The 22,208-nt window shown below is 42.4% G+C and overlaps 1 protein-coding gene across 7 annotated transcripts in view; it reads right to left on the reverse strand.

The window, feature by feature from the left end:
* LOC138978851 (polyamine-transporting ATPase 13A3-like) overlaps positions 1-22,208 on the reverse strand; it is a 69,259-nt gene that overhangs the window by 45,561 nt on the left and 1,490 nt on the right. For all 7 annotated transcript variants that reach the window (XM_070351655.1, XM_070351651.1, XM_070351650.1 and 4 more), the window contains exons 2-8: positions 13,925-14,010; positions 12,524-12,691; positions 6,002-6,063; positions 5,490-5,666; positions 4,914-4,991; positions 4,201-4,270; positions 2,775-2,909 (exon numbers count right to left, since the gene is read on the reverse strand). In XM_070351655.1, coding sequence (XP_070207756.1) covers positions 2,775-2,909; positions 4,201-4,270; positions 4,914-4,991; positions 5,490-5,666; positions 6,002-6,063; positions 12,524-12,691; positions 13,925-14,002 — 768 coding nt within the window. In that variant the 5' untranslated portion in view covers positions 14,003-14,010. The remainder of the gene's footprint in view (positions 1-2,774; positions 2,910-4,200; positions 4,271-4,913; positions 4,992-5,489; positions 5,667-6,001; positions 6,064-12,523; positions 12,692-13,924; positions 14,011-22,208) is intronic.

Raw genomic sequence — 22,208 nt, forward strand, 5'->3', positions numbered from 1 at the left:
CGTGCGTGCGTGTGTGCGTCTGTGGTAGAAACTTTAACATTTGACTGAACACCGAAATACTAATTTTACCTGGTTATTATTCAAGCAACAGCTTCAAAGTATTGAAGCAATGATCAACATTTCGTCGGCACGTATGTAGTTAAAGTGTGTATCCAAAGAAAACGGGTGGTGGGGGGTTTTGGGGGGGGGGGGGGGGGGTAAAAACAGCTGACTGGTTTGTGTCGTGTGTGGTATGTAGACCAGGTCAAGGGTCAAGGTTAGGTCAGATCGCGTGAAGGTTTGTGGTATAGATACAGTTATCACCGAGCTGCAGTTCGCCGATTCGGAGAAGACGATTTCACATTGTTCGGTTTCGTAGCTCCAGAAAAATAGATAAAGAAGATACCAAAGGAGATTTCCTGCAGGTTAATCTGCACAGCGTGTTTCCAGTGTCTGCGCGAGGAAGCGCTGTCGAAAGCGCAGTGTTGATCTGGCCATCTGGCAGTCGTGTCCCCGTAAGTAGGCTACAGACAGACAGATCTAGATCTAGTGTCTCGCACTCTTGCACCGTGTCACCTTACTGTGTGTGTGTGTGTGTGTATGTGTGACGATTGAGTTTGCGTTACTGTTTGTTGATTTCTTACGTGAGCCTTGAAGGCTTCGCCTCTTGTTAAACCATGTTTTCGCAGATTTTCTGTTTATAACCTCTGTAAATTTACCTCCTTTTTAAGATCTTATCGTCACGCTCATAAGAAAAATACCTATCTCAGTGTTAGGCATTTCTGTAGTGAAACTACAGGGGACGCTACTGGAAGGGTATCTATCATGTGTTAGAGAGTACAAACTCTCAATCGGAAACCATTGCCACGGTAACGTAAACAAAACTGCCGATCTCGTTTCTTGAGTTAGGCACTTTCTCTTTATGATACAGGAAGACTTGTTTTGAGAATGTAAAAGTATGCAAAAGCTCTTTGTGGGTTGTTATGCAGTTTTGCTGATTGAAAATGTTGCTGTCAGCTCTTTATCTCACGTTTATCCAGCTGTCACCGCTCGAGATTTGCAACTTATAACTAAAATTGTTCAGAAACCAATGATCATTATGTTTGGTGTTACAGTGGTCATTATGTTACAGTAACACCAAACATAATGACCACTGTAACACCAAACATAATGATTGCAGCCATCAGCATGTCAAAACATGAAGCACATCCTTTTTATCAGAGAAATTCAAGTGTTACGCCCTCACGGCAAAGCCATTAGGGGTATGTTCCTGGGTTTGAACCCGACTTTAGATGAGATACACAAGTGTATGCGTGTTTAGGTGGTATCAGCCATTTGCACTTTTGGCAGAATGACTGAGGTCTTTTACGTGCCACTGTGGTGACACGGGGGTGGGAGATGGATACCGTCTCTGGGTCTGCACAAAAGTTGACCCGTGTCCGTCCCCGCCCAGATTCGAACCAGCAACCTTACGATCATAAATCCAGTGCTCTACCACCTGATCTACCCGGGCCCCCTACCTTTTTTTTCAGATATCTAGTGTGTATTTGTTTGTTTGTTTGTTTGCTTAACGCCCAGCCGACCACGAAGGGCCATATCAGGGCGGTGCTGCTTTGACATATAACGTGCGCCACACACAAGACAGAAGTCGCAGCACAGGCTTCGTGTCTCACCCAGTCACATTATTCTGACACCGGACCAACCAGTCCTAGCACTAACCCCATAATGCCAGACGCCAGGCGGAGCAGCCACTAGATTGCCAATTTTAAAGTCTTAGGTATGACCCGGCCGGGGTTCGAACCCACGACCTCCCGATCACGGGGCGGACGCCTTACCACCAGGCCAACTGTGCCGGTATCTAGTGTGTATAAAAAGCAGGGACGCACAGTTAGGGGGGCTCTGAACATCACTCACCTGTTTGGTCTCATGGAGCAATATTGCAATGGAATCACAGCTAGGGGGGCTCTGAACATCACTCACCTGTTTGGTCTCATGGAGCAATATTGCAATGGAATCACAGCTAAATAGACGAATTCTGAAAATAACTCTGTCAAGTTCATATGGGTTGTGAAAGAGGAAATACCCTTGATTTTTACTCGGACAAACATTGGAGGGGCCAATCACTAGCGAGGGGTGTGTTGGAAAAACGTGGACAGGAGCATTTGTGAAGTTGTTTGTCAGAGGAAAAGCAAGGGTATTCACTCTTTCACAATCCATATAAACACGACAGTTATTTCTGAAAGTCGTTTATTTTTTTATTTTTTTTATATGAAGTCTTATATCGCGCGCGTATCTCCAGACTCGGACTCAAGGCGCAGGGATCTATTTATGCCGTGTGAGATGGAATTTTTTACACAATACATCACGCATTCACATCGACCAGCAGATCGCAGCCATTTCGGCGCATATCCTACTTTTCACGGCCTATTATTCCAAGTCACACAGGTATTTTGGTGGACATTTTTTTTATCTATGCCTATACAATTTTGCCAGGAAAGACCCTTTTGTCAATCGTGGGATCTTTAACGTGCACACCCCAATGTAGTGTACACGAAGGGACCTCGGTTTTTCGTCTCATCCGAAAGACTAGCACTTGAACCCACCACCTAGGTTAGTGAACCTGCCCTGGCGACCATTTCTTGATAACTGCCACCTACCCATTATGAAAAACCCCAAAGAAACCCTTCGGACGTTCTTTTCTCTATTCGATTACTGCATAACTGTCAGCACGTACACACTTTGCATCTTATTCAGTTTCTTTGCATCATTAATTAACAGGATAAGACATCACTCACCTTCTTGGTCTCATAGAGGGACAAAGCAATGGAGCCACCCGACACGACCAGGATACAGCCAGCGTAGTAGTAGTATTCGTCAAACAGCCACAGGACTACGCTTGCAATTTGGAAAATGTAAAACGGAGTCAGCACCTGAAAGTAAAAAAAATGGGCTCATCATTTTACAGCAAAGAAGCAGAAAACATCTGAATATGTCATACCCATGGACCTCTGTAAGAATATAACAGAAAATTATGCAGTTTGATTTTATCATGCTGGAAAGTAGATGCTGTTGTTGCAATGTTTATGTTTTTTATTACAATGTTAGAATTTAGATGTATTGAGTATCGTATCTGTGTATGTTGTTTGTATGAAATATATAATGATGAAGAGCATGGAACTATTGTGTGCTTCGTGTTCTATTTCAGTTTTCATTATTATCATCATTAGAAAAGGATGTTGACTGACAGAAAAGGGATGAATAGTTTGTGTTGTGCCGCCTTAAAAAACTAAAACCAAGGGAGCCAACTGTTCACATATAATAATGTTAAATTTTAATGTCTAATGTAAAATGTTAAATTTTAATGTCTAATGTTAAATTTTAATGTCTAATGTAAAATGTTAAATTTTAATGTCTAATGTAAAATGTTAAATTCTAATGTATAATGTAAAGCGCCATGAGACTGCCATTCGGCGGTGAACAGCGCTATAAAAGAATGTTTTATTATTATTATTATTATTATTATTAATAATAACACATTGCTACAAAATGATGCTTTTCTGATAGGCTAGCTTTTAATCCCCTTTTCTCTCTCTTCATTCCACATATAGACATGCTGTCTCATGTTAGTTGGTTGGTTAGTTAGTAAGTTAGTTAGTTCAGTTCCATCTCACTGCCATGCGTGTTCCAGACCTGGGAACCCCTGTTTTGCACTTAGAGTATTCTCAAACAAACTTGGTGTATTTTCAGAAAAATGAGCGTACTCCACACAGCATATGAACATCCATGATTAAAGCATGCTTCACACGCGTCCGTCACACCATTAATTAAGTTTACCTATACATTTAAAACAAATGCTTTTTTTCAATGTTTACTGACAAAAACTGTAATCATGTGTCAAAATACTGGATCGGCTTCGAGATGGGCTTGTGAAGAAAAGTAGTCTAGGAATGTTTCTGGTCGTATTTTTTTTCCACTGACCGTACTGATCGTATTCTCGACAATCATGCGTACAAAATACGGCGAAATCGTATGGGTTCCCAGGTCTGGTGTTCCGTCAGATTTTTTGTAGTTTTCAACTGAGGATGAAAGTGGCTTGTTCAGGTGCCAGGAGCCTGGTTCCACACAACTCTCGCTTACTCTTGTTGCACATGCCTCATGCCTTTAGAGCGCTTACGTCCCTTTGTTTAAACTGAGTTTTGTCATTTCCCTGTCAATAATTACCTCTTCAATCAGCAGCTTCCAGTAGGACTTGACTTCAATGTCGATAGCATTTAACCCATATACGATCAACCTGCAATGACAACATTTTGTTGCAATAAAAGCAGTTAAAGTCAACAAACAGGTCACAAAATTTGCACTGCAAGTCTGGAAATTAAGATTTCTGGAAAAAGTCTTTCACTTTTAACACAAAAGAGCCATGTTTTGTATTGAACGGTCTTGAAGACAGTGAACTTTCATAAGTTTACTCTCTCCCGTGTGTCTCTCTTTCCTTGTCTTTCTGTCTCTCTCTATGTTTTTGTCGATGTTCGTCTGTCTGTGTGTATTTGTCTCTGTGTATTTGTCTGTCTGTCTGTCTGTGTGTATTTGTCTGTCTGTGTGTCTGTCTGTGTGTATTTGTCTGTCTGTCTGTCTGTGTGTATTTGTCTGTCTGTCTGTCTGTGTGTATTTGTCTCTGTGTATTTGTCTGTCTGTCTGTCTGCCTTCTTCTGTCTCTTCCACAGAGTTGCCTCCCCCACCTCCTCCCCAAAGTTGGTATCCAAATTTCCATAAAGATTAATGAATAAAAACAAGAAATAGATACACACACACACACACAAACACGCACAAGACCAAAGGAAAGTGTCACCACATTTCAATACCAGAAATATCAGTGCTACCTTGGTAAATAAGCCCAAAGAAAAGGGCAATCATTGGTAAATTAATTAATCGCTCACCGGCTATTCCTCTGATCCTGTGTGAGACCTTGAGAACTGTCCAGGATGGTTTTGTTGGTGGTGTTGGTAGACAGATCTCTGCACAAGAAGAACAATGCACATCTGAGGTTTATAAATCTGTCTTCACAATACGTGCTAACCCATCAGTCGAACCTGTACGCTCACCCAAGGAACCGACCAAAAGTGGTCTAAAAGACTGGTGGTTGCTATAGGCAGGTTAATTATATACAGTCCAATCTGCCATGCCACCATCCGCCTTTAACAACCATGTATAAGGATCCCTAACAAAAACAACAAATTCTGTAAAATTCTCCCTCTCTCACTCTCTCCCTTCCTCCTCTCTCACATACTTGAGCTCTTTGAAAGTTCTCTTCTGCGTGTCCCAGATGTAGCGGTAGGGCTGGTAGTCAAAGCAACACGCACAATATCCCTCTCTCTCTCCCCTCCCCACTCACTTACTCGAGCTCTTTGAAAGTTCTCCTCTGCGTGTCCCAGATGTAGCGGTAGGGCTGGTAGTCAAAGCAACGCGCACACACACACAATATCCCTCTCTCTCTCCCCTCCCCACTCACTTACTCGAGCTCTTTGAAAGCTCTCCTCTGCGTGTCCCAGATGTAGCGGTAGTGCTGGTAGTCAAAGCAACGCATCTTGCCGTCCACCCTGGAGGAAGAGATGAGCGTGTCTCGGTCCCCGATGTCCGTCTGGGGATCCCCCGCCCCGTCCGCCTCTTGGTACGACACTGATACATCATACCTGCAACACAAATAAATGGATGGATGATATAATAGTAAAGAAATTTATCAAGAACACATAACTCTTTTTTGTGTGTGTGGTAAGACACTGATATATCATACCTGCAAGATAAATAAATGGACGGATAAAATAATGTCAAGAAGTTTATCGTGAACACATAGCACTTTTATTTAGGGGGGGGGGGGGGGGTATGACACACACACACACAGCACACACACACACACAGCACACAAACACACACACACAAACACACACACACACACACACAGCACACACACACACACAGCACACAAACACACACACACAAACACACACACACAAACACACACACTTACTTTTCCTCTGTGGTTGTTATCAGCTTAACATCCACAACACCAATCTGTTGGTCAAACTTGTCCTGAAAAATAAATAAAACACGCTTAAAATAATGTACAAAACAAAATTTAGAAATTAGATACCTTCCTTCCTGAATGATCGATCATCTCCTTCTTCTGCATTCATGGGCTGCAACTTCCTTGTACACTCATATTTTTGCACGAGCATGTTTTTATACCTGTATAACTATGTCAGTTTTTACCATGCCATTTAGGGAGCCATTCTGTTTGCAGTGTTTTCGTTATTTCTATAATCCACGGAATTTCTCAGTGTTGTTGTTGTTGTTCGTTCATGGGCTGAAACTCCCACAGCTTTTACGTGTATGACCGTTTTTACCCCGCCATTTAGGCAGCCATACGCCGCTTTCGGAGGAAGCATGCTGGGTATTTTCGTGTTTCTATAACCCACCGAACTCTGACATGGATTACAGGATCTTTTTCGTGCGCACTTGGTCTTGTGCTTGCGTGTACACACGGGGGGGTGTTCGGACACCGAGGAGAGTCTGCACACAAAGTTGACTCTGAGAAATAAATCTCTCGCCGAACGTGGGGACGAACTCACGCTGACAGCGGCCAACTGGATACAAATCCAGCGCGCTACCGACTGAGCTACATCCCCGCCCTGACTGAGCTACATCCCCGCCCTGACTGAGCTACATCCCCGCCCTGACTGAGCTACATCCCCGCCCTGACTTAGCTACATCCCCGCCCTGACTGAGCTACATCCCCACCCTGACTGAGCTACATCCCCGCCCTGACTGAGCTACATCCCTGCCCTGACTGAGCTACATCCCCGCCCTGACTGAGCTACATCCCTGCCCTGACTGAGCTACATCCCCGCCCTGACTGAGCTACATCCCCGCATTGACTGAGCTACATCCCCGCCCTGACTGAGCTACATCCCCGCCCTGACTGAGCTACATCCCCGCCCTGACTGAGCTACATCCCCGCCCTGACTGAGCTACATCCCCGCCCTGACTGAGCTACATCCCCGCCCTGACTGAGCTACATCCCCGCCCTGCTCTGAGTGTTAAAAGCAGGTCCCACTGTACACAGGTGGGGCGTAGCAACATGAACGTTACACAGGTGGGGCGTAGCAACATGAACGTTACACAGGTGGGGCGTAGCAACATGAACGTTACACAGGTGGGGCGTAGCAACATGAACGTGTCAAAGGCAAACAGATCTATCAGCAGCATTGATCTTACCCTGGATCAACATGGTGTCGCAGGCCATAAAGTACATGAAGCCACTGAGAGCTACAGATTGACTTCATAGCCTTCCAACACACTTAGTCTAGTGTCGCATAAAGCTTGTCCTAAGATTGACTTCATAACCTTCTAACACAATTAGCCTAGTGTCGCATAAAGCTTGTCCTAAGATTGACTTCATAAACTTCTAACACAAGCCTAGTGTCTCATACAGCTTGTCCTAAGATTGACTTCATAAACTTCTGACACAATTAGCCTAGTGTCGCATAAAGCTTGTCCTAAGATTGACTTCATAACCTTCTAACACAAGCCTAGTGTCGCATAAAGCTTGTCCTAAGATTGACTTCATAAACTTCCAACACAAGCCTAGCGTCTCATAAAGCTTGTCCTAAGATTGACTTCATAAACTTCTAACACAAGCCTAGTGTCTCATAAAGCTTGTCCTAAGATTGACTTCATAACCTTCTAACACAATTAGCCTAGTGTCGCATAAAGCTTGTCCTAAGATTGACTTCATAACCTTCTAACACAAGCCTAGTGTCGCATAAAGCTTGTCCTAAGATTGACTTCATAAACTTCCAACACAATTAGCCTAGTGTCGCATAAAGCTTGTCCTAAGATTGACTTCATAAACTTCTAACACAAGCCTAGTGTCTCATACAGCTTGTCCTAAGATTGACTTCATAAACTTCTGACACAATTAGCCTAGTGTCGCATAAAGCTTGTCCTAAGATTGACTTTATAAACTTCTAACACATTAGCCTAGCGTCTCATAAAGCTTGTCCTAAGATTGACTTTATAAACTTCTAACACATTAGCCTAGCGTCTCATAAAGCTTGTCCTAAGATTGACTTCATAAACTTCTAACACAATTAGCCTAGTGTCGCATAAAGCTTGTCCTAAGATTGACTTCATAAACTTCTAACACAAGCCTAGTGTCGCATAAAGCTTGTCCTAAGATTGATTTCATAACCTTCTAACACAAGCCTAGTGTCTCATAAAGCTTGTCCTAAGATTGACTTCATAACCTTCTAACACAATTAGCCTAGTGTCGCATAAAGCTTGTCCTAAGATTGACTTCATAAACTTCTAACACAATTAGCCTAGTGTCTCATAAAGCTTGTCCTAAGATTGACTTCATAACCTTCTAACACAATTAGCCTAGTGTCTCATAAAGCTTGTCCTAAGATTGACTTCATAACCTTCTAACCCAAGCCTAGTGTCTCATAAAGCTTGTCCTAAGATTGATTTCATAACCTTCTAACACAAGCCTAGTGTCGCATAAAGCTTGTCCTAAGATTGACTTCATAACCTTCTAACACAAGCCTAGTGTCGCATAAAGCTTGTCCTAAGATTGACTTCATAAACTTCTAACACAAGCCTAGTGTCTCATAAAGCTTGTTGTAAGCAGTACAGCAGAACCCCCCTTTTATGACCCCCCCCCCCCCCCCCCCCCTCCCAAATTTAAGACTCCTCTCATTATAAGACCCAATACAGTTATTCAGACTTTCTGTTCATAACCTTTGAAAATAAAATCCTGTTTTAAGACTCCCTCCTTTTTAGGACCTGGTTTTCTCAGAATTTTGTAATCCATAAAAAGGGGTTATACCACTGCATGTATTCTTTAACAGCTGGGTTGGGTGTTCTTTTTTGCTGACTTTGGAGGATAAAAAACAGGAAAGATTCATTTATTATTTGAATATTTTATTCATTAAAACATTAACAAGAACTTTGACCTATCGGCTTTACAGGGGACAAGCAAGAGCCAAACAACAGACAAAAATAACTGATGCTGTGACCTATCTTATGAAATGTCCCCATGATGGTCCAAATGCATAGTTTTCTAAATAACTGCAGTCTGACAGTCGTCAGTAACAATCCCTGGCAGTCATCATTGCCACATAACAGGTGTGACACTTTTACAACAGGTGTCACTGTGTCAGTATAACTGCCAACACATTAACATGAAGTTAAAAGATGTATTCTCAGACACAGCAGCACATAACGATGCTTCTGAATTAAGCACCCACATAACCATGCATAGACAGGGACTTGAACTTCGATGGGAATAGCTGGTGTGACATGCTGACAAGCTCACTTGAAAATTAAATGGTCAAAAAGATGATATGCCTCTGTGTGTGTGTGTGTGTGTGTGTGTGTGTGTGTGTGTGTGTGTGTGTGTGTGTGTGTGTGTGTGTGTGTGTGTGTGTGTGAATGTATGTGTGCATGCGCTCGTGTGTGTGTGCGTGTGATAGTTAGGGGCGAGTAAAAAAATCCGACGGACTAGTAGAAACCGCCTGGCAACTCGCCCGGCTGGGTAGTGAAAATTCTGGTAAAATGCGACACTTTTGGTTGTACTATCGAGTTTCAAAGCCATATAAACACTGCAGATGCTGGAACTGTGGTGGTATGTACCGGGCCAGTGACATTTCTGACGGGCTAGTAACTTTTTAGAAATTACTCGCCAGGCTGGCGAGTGAAACATTTCAGATTTGGCCATCCCTGCTAAGGCCAACCACATACGAGACGTACACCCACACTAAAGTCTACATGCATGCAATCAATAAGCAGATCATAATTTGATGAAAATCAAACCAGACACCAATGCAGGTACATACGAAAACATCTGTTGTTGATAGGTATCTTCCATTTGCTCATGCGTACTTAACCCTGTTCAGTGATTTAGTGTTGTGGGGGCTGTGCAGCCCAAGAGGATTGTGCTTGCGAAAGATATTTAGTCTGATCGATAACATCTAGATTAACTGCATACTCATATAACTTCACGTAATTTACTTGCGTCAGATTCGGTGTTGGGGTCATCATCATTTTATTCAATCAATGATTTTTATTTTTGTTGTGTGATTTCAATTAATACATTTTTAGTTACATGTACTGGTAGAGAATGTAAGTTTGGGCCACATGTTTGTTCCCACTTTGTAGCATTATTGATTAACTTTGTTATTGCTAATGTAAAATGATGTTATAGACGGGCGCAGTGGCGTGGTGGTAAGACGTCGGCCTCCTAATCAGGAGGTCTTGAGTTCGAATCCCAGTCGCTGTCGCCTGGTGGGTTAAGAGTGGAGATTTTTCCGATCTCCCAGGTTAACTTTATGTGCAGGCCTGCTAGAGACTTTTTAACCCCCTTTGTGTGTACACGCAAGCACAAGACCAAGTGCGCACGAAAAAGATCCTGTAATCCATGTCGGAGTTCGGTGGGTTATGGAAACACGAAAATACCCAGCATGCCTACTCAACGAAAGCGGAGTGACCTGACTATGCTCTCAGAGTATAGTGTGGGGAACCCAAATGGGCAAACAAGCTCACACGTAACCAGAACATTCTGGAATGCTGAAGAAGAAGAAGAAAATGATGCCATAGCACTGAAGACTAGGAATTGACTCCTTTTTTTTTGTTGAACATTTCATCAAGAATTAAAGCTTCTATTTAATGAAATCCGAAAACCATCGAACTGCTAGTGCTCATGTTCCAAAATCAAAAAGGCTAGTTTATCGAACATTTCATTACAGACAAGACAAAACATTCACAAGCACCTCAACCTAAAGGTCTTAGTAGGCAGGTCCACTTCAAAATAGAAAGATCATTAGCCCGGCATACTCATTAACTAATGTTTTGCTTCGTTATATTAAGTCTTATATCGCGCGTATCTCCAGATTCGGACTCAAGGCGTAGGGATCTATTTATGCCATGTGAGATGGAATTTTTTACACAATACATCACGCATTCACATCGGCCAGCAGATCGCAGCCATTTCGGCGCATATCCTACTTTTCACGGCCTATTATTCCAAGTCACACGGGTATTTTGGTGGACATTTTTTTTATCTATGCCTATACAATTTTGCCAGGAAAGACCCTTTTGTCAATCGTGGGATCTTTAACGTGCACACCCCAATGTAGTGTACACGAAGGGACCTCGGTTTATCGTCTCATCCGAAAGACTAGCACTTGAACCCACCACCTAGGTTAGGAAAGGGGGGAGAAAATTGCTAACGCCCTGACCCAGGGTCGAACTCGCAACCTCTCGCTTCCGAGCGCAAGTGCGTTACCACTCGGCCACCCAGTCTATAATTAAACCTTCCATAAACTAACCTTTGTGGGTTTTTTAGTATTCTAATTAATTAATGCTTTCAGGTGGTATCAATATCTCCTAGCATTTCTCAGTCAGGACGAATGAGAAAAGTGACGTCAGCATATATAAGCTGCACATTTTAATTGGCTTGTTTGCTTCCTTTGTTTTTGTGAGTTTTTTGTTTATTTGTTTGTTTGTTGATCCTTCACAAATGAAACTATTTTCTATGATTTTCATCTTTCGGGGGTGACTTATCTCTTCTTGTTCTTCTGCGTTCATGAGCTGCAAGTCCCACATACACATGTGTTTTTATACGAGTGGGTCTTAACGTGTATGAACGTTTTTCCCAACCATTCTATATTCCGTTTCCCGACATGCATGCTTGGTATTTATGAGTTTCTATCATCCACTCAAGTCGGAAATGGATTACAGAATATTTTTCATGCGTACTTGTTCTTGTGCTTGCGTGTACACACAAAGGAGGATATGAGGCACTAGCAGGTCTGCACATAAGTTGACTTGGGAGATGGGAAAAATCTCCTCTCAGAACCCCCATGGCGCAGTTCTTCTTCTTCTTCTTCAGCGTTCGACGATGGCTGTGTCTAATGGCGCAGTTCAAATTCAAACACCTAACTTTCCACATAATCTCGGAGGCCAATGTCTAATCCTTTAGGCTATTGCGCCCGTTGAGGTGGTATCAATTTCTCGTTATCCTCTGGTATGCCAATGGAGAAAACAGGGCCGAGGTGCACGAGAAAGTTACCAACTAGGTATGAGTCAGCCGCGGTGTTTGATTGGTTGAAATTGAAATTTGTTCAACTGTTGTGATTTCAACGAATCAGACCCCACGGTTTGTTCTCACCTTTTTAGGTTTTATCCTCTTTCGCTCCGTGCACCTCGAAAGCCCTGATCTCTGTGTTCGGTCAGTGGATCAAAACAATGGAGTCAAATAGATTTGTCTGCTCCAGTGGAACCCCCCTTTTAAGACCTCCAAAAATCTGAGAAAACAAGGTCTTAGAAAGGACGGAGTCTTAAATTGGGGGTAATTTTACACAGGTTATGAACAGAAAGTCTGTGAAATCAAGGTCTTAACAAGGAGGGAGTCTTAAATCGGGGGGGTCCACTGTACCACGTAGGCCGTCTAAATAGACTGAGACATAAATAGATTGAGACATGCACTGACCTTGACTAGGATGACGTCGGCATTGTAGAGCGCACACTCCTTGCACTTCAACTGACACTCCAGCTCGGGCTTCCAGTAGACCACCAGCAGCAGGATGCCCAGACTCAGCACCGCCAGCACGTAGAACAGGAAGGTCTTGAGGCCATCTCGGCGGTACCCCGTGATGTCCTGAAAACAAGGCCCACACAATCAACAAACAACAAGAGCAATACAGTCGAACACCCCTTTTAACAAGGTCTTGAGACCATTCCGGCTGTACCCCATGATGTCCAGAAAACAAGGCCCGCACAATCAACAAACAACAAGAGCAATACAGTCGAACACCTCTTTTAACAAGGTCTTGAGACCATTCCGGCGGTACCCCGTGATGTCCTGCAAACAAGGCCCGCACAATCAACAAACAGCAAGAGCAATACAGTCGAACACCCCTTTTAACAAGGTCTTGAGACCATTCCGGCGGTACCCCGTGATGTCCAGAAAACAAGGCCCACACAATCAACAAACAACAAGAGCAATACAGTCGAACACCCCTTTTAACAAGGTCTTGAGGCCATCCCGACTGTACCCCGTGATGTCCAGAAAACAAGGCCCACACAATCAACAAACAACAAGAGCAATACAGTCGAACACCCCTTTTAACAAGGTCTTGAGACCATTCCGGCGGTACCCCGTGATGTCTAGAAAACAAGGCTGGCACAATCAACAAATACAGTTACCGCCGCCCCCCCCCCCCTTTATAAGACCTTGTTTTCTGACTTTCTGTCCATAACCTCTGTAAATTTACCTCTATTTTAAGACCTAATGTTCTCACATGCTTGAAGGTCTCAAAAGGGGGGCCCGGGGGGGGGGGGGGGGGGGGGGGGTTCCACTGTGCAAGAGCAATACAGTGCAACTCTTTAAATACCCCCCTAATCAAAAACTTGCCACTTTTTAAGGCCTTGCTTTTTCAGACTTTTTGTTCTCAACCTGTAACTGTAAATTTACCCGCATTTTTAGACTCTGTCCATTAATGACCTGCTACTTCCGTGAAATCGCCAATAACTTTGCTGCCCTTTCAACAGACCTGTTTAAGTAACTTTTTTTTCTAAGGGGGAAAGGGGGTGTCAAGGACTGCCTTAAACTTCAGAAAAATGACCAGAACTTTCATGGAAATTTTCAGCAAATTTGGCAAAGAAAATAAAACGTACCAATATGATCAGACCCTTCCCTTCAACAGCTGAAAACACTTGAACAGTGAACGGCATCTCATTTTACACAGTCTTATAACATGATTACATGATTTTTTTGGTTAAAACACACACAGAACAGTGTTCTTTACGATTTAACAAAACCAGTCACAACTTTTCAGGAAACATTCAATAATCCAGAATTAAAAAAATTTCTTAAAAATAAAAATCTCACCAGCTCATCATCCTTCCCGGCGTTGAGAACACCCTTGGACTGAAGAAGCGACGCACTGTCGCTGGCGCTTCCGTTCATGCTGCTATCTGAAGCGTACACAAACAGCCACACGATAATCCAGTCCCCTCTTCAGGTTCACACGTCTGCTCTCACACCCATGCATGGAAGAATCGGTCAAGCTTTTAGATTATACCAGAGTCTAAGATTTGGGTACGTTTTTCCTGGCCTAAGCTTTCTTGTGGAAGAAATGCTCAAGTTTTGAGATATACAAGAGTCCACTGCAAAATTTGGGTCCGGTTCTAGTGGCCTGAGCTCTCTAATGTAATCTCTTTTTGGAAGAAACAGTCAGGTTTTGAGATACCAGAGTTTAAGATTTGGGTTGGTTCTTCCTGGCCTAAACTCTCTTGTAGTCAGTCTCTTTTGGCTTTATTAGTCTCTGCCAACCTCAAATTATTCTTCTTGAGTCTCTTGGATTGTCAATCTGAGTCTTGGTTTCACCTAGCCTTTTCCCTAGTGTTGCTCTGGCCTGTTCTCACTGTTGTTACTCTTATAGTCTTCTCAAAGTCTCCCCTAGTTCACAAGTTTTGGTTAGTCTGAATCTCCTGCACCTTTAGCTTATCTCAAGCACTCCTCTTCCTTCAGTTGGCCTTTACCATAAGGCTGCAATTTAAGCCTCATGCAGTAAAAAGACTAAGTGAAGGTAAGCCTCTGAATTTTTCTATTTTATTCCATCCACCTCCAAACCCCAAACAGAGAAAAACAAACATGTCACCGATTCTTCAATCAGAGATAATTATGCAAAGCGTGGGACGCTGATCAGGAGAGACAAGCGCATCACCCAATCGCAGCCTCTGACGTCTGACTTGATTGTTCAAGCCCTCCTTCAAGTCCAATAATCAATCAAATCACAGCCAAATCTTTAATTGCTGAGTGTCATTTCCCAGCATCCAACAGATGTGCACAAAGGGCACATTCATCACTGTAATTTTGCAATCACACTCACAGCTACAGTGGAACTGCCCTTTTAAGACCCCTTGATTGAAGACTCACACTCCCCCACCCGAAGTAAAGACGTCCTTGCTTTTCAGATATTCAGAACTCGACACCATATGTCTCCACCACAACCACTCCCCCAATTCTCCCTCCCTCCCCCCCTTTTAATACCCCCCCAATTTAACTTTTAAGACTCGCTCTTGTTTAAGTCCTTGTTTTCTCTGGTTTCTGTTCATATAAACCTCTGCATATCTTTCTTTCTTTCTTTATTTGGTGTTTAACGTCGTTTTCAACCACGAAGGTTATATCGCGACGGGGAAAGGGGGGGAGATGGGATAGAGCCACTTGTGAATTGTTTCTTGTTCACAAAAGCACTAATCAAAAAATTGCTCCAGGGGCTTGCAATGTAGTACAATATATTACCTTACTGGGAGAATGCAAGTTTCCAGTACAAAGGACTTAACATTTCTTACATACTGCTTGGCTAAAATCTTTACAAACATTGACTATATTCTATCCAAGAAACACTTAACAAGGGTAAAAGGAGAAACAGAATCCGTTAGTCGCCTCTTACGACATGCTGGGGAGCATCGGTAAATTTTTCCCCCTAACCCGCGGGGGGCCTCTGCATATCAATATGTATCCCTATTTCAAGACTCCCTCCCTTTCAAGACCAGATTTTCTCAGTGTTTTTTAGGACTTAAAAGGGAGGGTTCCACTGTAATACACCCATAGCTGAAATAAACACACCCGTTGATGACAAGTTCCACTGTATGGCAACAATCTGAGTTGCACACTCCCAGCAGTATAGCAACAGATGTGTTTGTGCGTTGATATTCTGGCTGGTTCGATGGCATGTTTACTTAATTAACAAGAAATTAGAGCTGTGATGCGTTGCCTATTTTGTTCACTGGCATTACATTATTTGTCAAAACAACTCCAGCCCTAAAAGTCCAACAAATGGTGTACTCGCCTTTGGCTAGCGATTCTGAAAATTGACTTTGCCAGAGAGCAAAATTTTAGCTAGTTTCTCTACAATTTCTGCAATGACTAGCATCCAAACCAGCATGACTAAAATCATTTATGAATTAACTGCTAAATGCTGAACAAGCATCTTAAACTTTAGTTTCATCAGCAAGGTGAAATAAAGTATGTCAAATATGTACATGTATATAAGCCTTAAACTTAAAGGTCACACAAAACGGTTCAGCAATGTGCATGCATGTACCTACAGATAAAGTAAGGGTACAAGATTGTTAACAAATTGTTATACTGTGGGTATGCGTACCCTGGTTACAATCTGAATGCATTGACAGTGATAAGTAAAAGTACATGATAAAATCACTCCTGGTACATTTTAAAGACTGCAATCTGATGTTGCATACTGTGGGTAATGTTTTAGAAAATCAAATCAAATCGAATAATCAACAATATAATCAACAGAAATATTAGTTAACAAAATCTATAACATCTAGCCACCTAACACTGTGAAACCAGCTGCCATTTAACTCCCAAATAACCATGCCCGAGACACTGGAAGCAAATTATCTTCCTGCTTTAAAAATGCAGTGCAGCTCACAGCATATTTTGCTAAATTAGCAACGATTTGTCTTTTTGTCACAGATAAGGATACATGTATGAGTCTATGACCAGTCAAAATATTTTCACAAACATCCCAAAGATGACTACACATACATTTAGTGTTGCCAGCCAAACGAAACTTTATGCGATGTGTCAGTTCGCATCTCCCACCAAAATGTAATCAACATTTCCCTTGTGTGTCATGCCAAAATGGAACCAAATACTATATATATCAGAAGTTGTGAAAGAAACAATTGAAAGTCAGCAGAGACTTTCTACTGAGATTTGTTAAAATCTCTCAGCAGAGCAAAAAAGAGAGAGAAACAAATGTGTCCCTTCACAGCCATATTGGGGAAATCAGACCCTCCTCAGAATACCATGTCAAGAAATTGTGTTACGATACAAACACAATGTCTTGACGCAAACTACCCAAGATAGAAATAACTATCTCTCTCATCGAGAATAATGGATTTTAGTTTAATGTAGGCTTTTGCTGTTTTTAGTTCACGTGCGGGACTTGATGTGAGCTCGAGGCTGATCAAGGGTAATACGCTGTAACCCGTAGCAGGGTTTAACCTGGGAGAAAAAGGCAATGGGACATTTGTCCCCCTCCACCAAATTCTGATGGGACATAGTCGAAGGCAAGAAGCGCTTTGACCAAAGATGCAAAATGGTGCAATATGGTACCATCTGAGAATTAGCCGCTATATTGTGTCATCTCTGTATGTGTGTGTGTGTGTAATCCGATGTAAAGTGTACATTTGGTGGCGCAGTGGTACGTTATCTCAATGCACCCTTTGACGCACTGAAGGGAATTGTGATGGGACATTTTCAGATTTAGTGCGCCATAGACAATGAAAAAAATATTTGGTAAAAATATGCAGTTTTTGACTCCTTGTAAGCAGTTCAAACTTGATATTTTATCAAATGGATAGATGACTGAGGCATGACTGGAAGCCCTAGGGGCTCCGTGCATGTGGAAGTGAGAAGTTCAGTAACTTTAAAAAGTGTTCCATCCACCTTTTGTCTAAAAACAAACCATCAACACTATTGATTCTTGAAAACTATTAGACACCATTATCTTTCATGCATACATTATTTGTAAATAGCAGCTTAACAATAACACTTGTCTGACAAAAGACTAAGGCCATTATCTTTTATGCATACATTATTTGTAAATAGCAGCTTAACAATAACACCTTTCTGACAAAAGACTAAAGGCCATTAATTATCTTTCATGCATACATTATTTGTAAATTGCAGCTTAACAATAACAGTCCTATCTGACAAAAGACAAAGGCCAATTCTGGCAACGATTATGCCCCAGTGTGTGTGTGTGCATAGACTATGAATACTTTGTCAACCAAATGGGAAGAGCTAGTATACCTAAACAAACGTTTTTAATCATCACACACACAGCCATTGTTTACGTATCTATCTTCAGGGATTTTCAAAAGAAGCATCCCGGTAAAGGGATGTATAGGGTTGCTATGTGAGGCAGTTGACACGGAGTACAGTACAGTGGAACCCCCCTTTTAAGACCCCCCAATTAAAGACCTTGATTTTTCTGAATTTCTCAAGTTTCTGTTCTCAACCTCTATAATTTTACCCCCATTTTAACTCTGGCAAAGGAGGGCACAACGAAGGACCAGAATGACAGATCAACCACCTTCAAAGAAGCCAAGACCATCATCAAGGCCAAGCAACACAAAAAGTGGTTGCGGCAGCACCCACACTACAACAAAAACGACGCTTTTCACCTGCTCACAAGGTCTGAGCAGGTCCTCATATTCAGGCTACGGACAGGCCACAACCGAATGAACCACCACCTTTTCACCAAGTTCAGAATTGGCCAGTCAGACCTGTGCCCTTGTCAAACAGGCAGCATGACAACGGAACACCTGCTGCAGACTTGCCCACTACACGATGGCCTCAGGAGCCAGATCTGGGCGGAGGCGACCACGGTGCAAGGGAAGCTCTATGGCAGTCTGGACGACCTACAGCGCACGGCAACATTTGCACGGAGAACCGGCGTTTCCATCTGAGTGATCGACAAGAAGAAGAAGAAGAAGACTCCCTCCTTTTTACGACCTGTTTTTCTCAGATTTGTGGAGGTCTTATAAAAGGGGGGTTCCACTGTACCACATAGGATCACTGCTGATCATACATGATAGTTCATCCCAACGCAAACCATAAGGCAAACAAACAAAAAAATAGTCTGTTTACGGTAACACAGGCCAAAAAAAATAGGGTCGGTAAATCGGGATTTTTTTGGTTTTTTTCCAAAAAAACATTTTTAAGTTATTTTGCCAAAAAACAAAGACTTTTTTGTATTATTTTTTCCCAAATGCCAAAAAAAAGTCAAGGGTCGCGCGAAAAAATAGGGTCGGTCGGGATACCGTAAACAGACTATTTTTTTTGTTGGCCTAACACTTAACTCAGCCTACTTTTGCCCAACATTGGCAACAGCTAAGTACTAATACTACTAACTCCAGTCCAAGCAATAAATTTGCAATTGCCATTGGACACAGCAAAGTGTTCATCATGCAGGATAACATTTATAATGATAAGAAGTAATTGGCCTTGATCAAGCCAGTGATGTAAGTTATGACCCTGATAATCATTATGTCAGAAGTTACTGACCCCTCCAAATTTGCTAAACTTAAACTCAAGAACTCGCATCTCCTCGGAAGACTGAGTACGACTAACTGGCACTGGCAGGGTGTTTGAAATCAATCAATCAATCAATATGAGGCTTATATCGCGCGTATTCCGTGAGTACAGTTCTAAGCGCAGGGATTTTTTATTTTTTTTATTTTTTTAATGCAATTTATATCGCGCACATATTCAAGGCGCAGGGATTTATTTATGCTGTGTGAGATGGAATTTTTTACACAATACATCACGCGTTCACATCGGCCAGCAGATCGCAGCCATTTTGGCGCATATCCTACTTTTCACGGCCTATTATTCCAAGTCACACGGGTATTTGGTGGACATTTTTAGCTATGCCTATACAATTTTGCCAGGAAAGACACTTTTGTCAATCGTGGGATCTTTAACGTCCACACCCCAATGTAGTGTACACGAAGGGAAAGGGACCTCGGTTTTTCGTCTCATCCGAAAGACTAGCACTTGAACCCACCACCTAGGTTAGGAAAGGGGGGGAGAAAATAGCGGCCTGACCCAGGGTCGAACACGCAACCTCTCGATTCCGAGCGCAAGTGCGTTACCACTCGGCCACCCAGTCCACAATAAAATATAACAGTCATACACATAATCTTCCCACTTTGAGTTTGATGATCCGATGGCGATCGAGACTGAGTCACCTTTTCTGTACAAAATGACCCTGTGATTTGCAAAGTTGAATACAATCAACATCGCTTAATTGCCAAGTTTCGATGCTGCAGTATTTTTAACACCTATGGTTGGTCCCTAAAAGTAAAACTGAAACTGAAAGTATTCCTTGATCTGTCATTCAAGTACTATCTTCTTCTTCACAATTAACGAAAATAGATTAATTAGTCTTACGATTAAAATTTAAGAAATCGATCCAAAAAAATTTAAATCCAAAATGATTTCATCTTATTCTTTATCATTTCCTGATTCCAAAAACATTAACAACTATTGTGTTTTCAGCGTAGCAATAGGGTCCGATATTTAGACGAGACAAGTATAATGCCGACGAGTCGCATTATACTTGTTCGAGTCTAAATATCGGACCCTATTGCTACGCTGAAAACACATTAGCGATTACATAGCTGTTATGACCTTGATTTGTTGTTCCAAACTTACAAAATGACAGTTTTTGCGTCGATGCGTTGATCTCAGGTTTTGATAGCAGACAAACTTCTTACGCGCGTCATGTTCGCGCAGACATGCACACCGCTACACGCTTTCTGACTTTGGAAGAAAAACTGACTCCAAGTGCATTCGATTTCACAACACAGTTGTTGAAACAGCTTTTTAAGTTGTCAGTGTATGCTGTTGTCGATAGAAACATCGCCGTGGTACAGATGGGTAAACCGGAACCATGCGTCTTTGTTATTGACAATATGCTTTTGGATATTGAGAAAAATGGCTGACTTAATAATAATAATAATAACGATTACTTATATAGCGCGTAAACCTCGTGGTGACGAGCCCAGAGCGCTTTACACTTACACAATCATAATACAAACAAGGAAAGAGAACTAAATCCGAATAAATTCAAACATGGTCACACACACCCACACACGCACGCACACACACACGCACACACACACACACACACACACACACACACACACGCGCGCGCACACACTCACACACAATCTTTCTTTCGTCATTGTCAATGTTCAGGTAACCCGCAATGTCATTCCATGTACGCATACGTTATTCTAGTACAACACACACAGGCACATACACATCCTCATGAACGCCACACTTTAGTATATAATACACGTGGCAGCGCCGATGACTCACCGATCATGGGATCTCCTTCAGAGGTCTAACTTAAACATGTGTGTTTTGAGGGCTGTTCTAAAGGCAGATGGTGACTGGGAATCCCTAATGTTCCGGGGGATTTTCTCCCAGACAAGAGGTCCCTGGTACTTGAAGGATCTCTCAAATCCATAGTTAGTTGATTTTCTGTTTCTTTTTGGTTTACTAAGTACATTGGTATCTGTTGCAGAGCGAAGAGAGGAGAGGTTTGAATATTTTGATAACATCTCAGAGAGATAAGCAGGTCCTGTACCATGAAAGAAAGAGAAACAAATGCATGCAATTTTGTATTGAATACGACTTCTTACAGGCAGCCAGTGAAGGGATCTCAAAACAGGTGTGATGTGGTGTCTTTTAGGGGTCTTTGTGATTAATCTAGCGGAGTTGTTCTGTACTTTCTGCAGTTTTTCAATGAGATAGTCAAATGAACCAGAAAGAAGGGCATTTCCGTAATCTAGCCTTGAAAGAACGAGAGAGCAAATGAGGGTTTTTGTAGCATCGGAAGAAAGGCAGTGGCGGATGGAGCTAATTTTTCTCAGTTCATAGTAGGCATTTCTACAGACAGTGGAGACTTGTTGTTTGAAGCAGAGAGTTTCGTCGAAGATGACACCGAGGTTTCGTACTTGAGAAGCCAACTGAATATCAGTTCCAGCTATAGAGATTTGGGCAGGAAGGGATGGTTCTTTTTTAAGAGAAGGGGGTACAACTAGCATGATCTCGGTCTTGTCGTCATTAAGTTTCAATTTATTTTCGGTCATCCACAATTTCAAGTCAGAGATGCAGTTCTTAGTTGTCTCGATTGTGTTGGGGAGGTCAGTAATAGGGCCAGATTTTTGTAACTGAGTGTCATCAGCAAAGCTTTCATAGGAAACAGAGTGGCGAGAGATGACATTAGATATTGGTTTCGTGTACATGATGAATAGCACCGGGCCAAGTACAGATCCTTGGGGGACACCGAAAGTCAACGGGGATGGAGCAGATTGGAAGCCGTCAATGGAGACTATCTGAGAGCGGTCTGTGAGGTAGGACTTAAACCAAGCTAAGGCAGTGTGGCAAATACCAAAAGAATTGTGAAGTCTTGTCAGGAGAACGGAGTGGTCAATAGTGTCAAATGCTGCCGAGAGATCTAATAGAGAAAGGACAGACACATGCTTTTGATCGAGAGCTAAGAGAAGGTCATTTGCAACTTTGATGAGAGCGGTTTCTGTTGAGTGGCCAGCCCTATACG

Source organism: Littorina saxatilis, linkage group LG10 (assembly GCF_037325665.1).
Source record: "Littorina saxatilis isolate snail1 linkage group LG10, US_GU_Lsax_2.0, whole genome shotgun sequence".
Taxonomy (NCBI): domain Eukaryota; kingdom Metazoa; phylum Mollusca; class Gastropoda; order Littorinimorpha; family Littorinidae; genus Littorina; species Littorina saxatilis.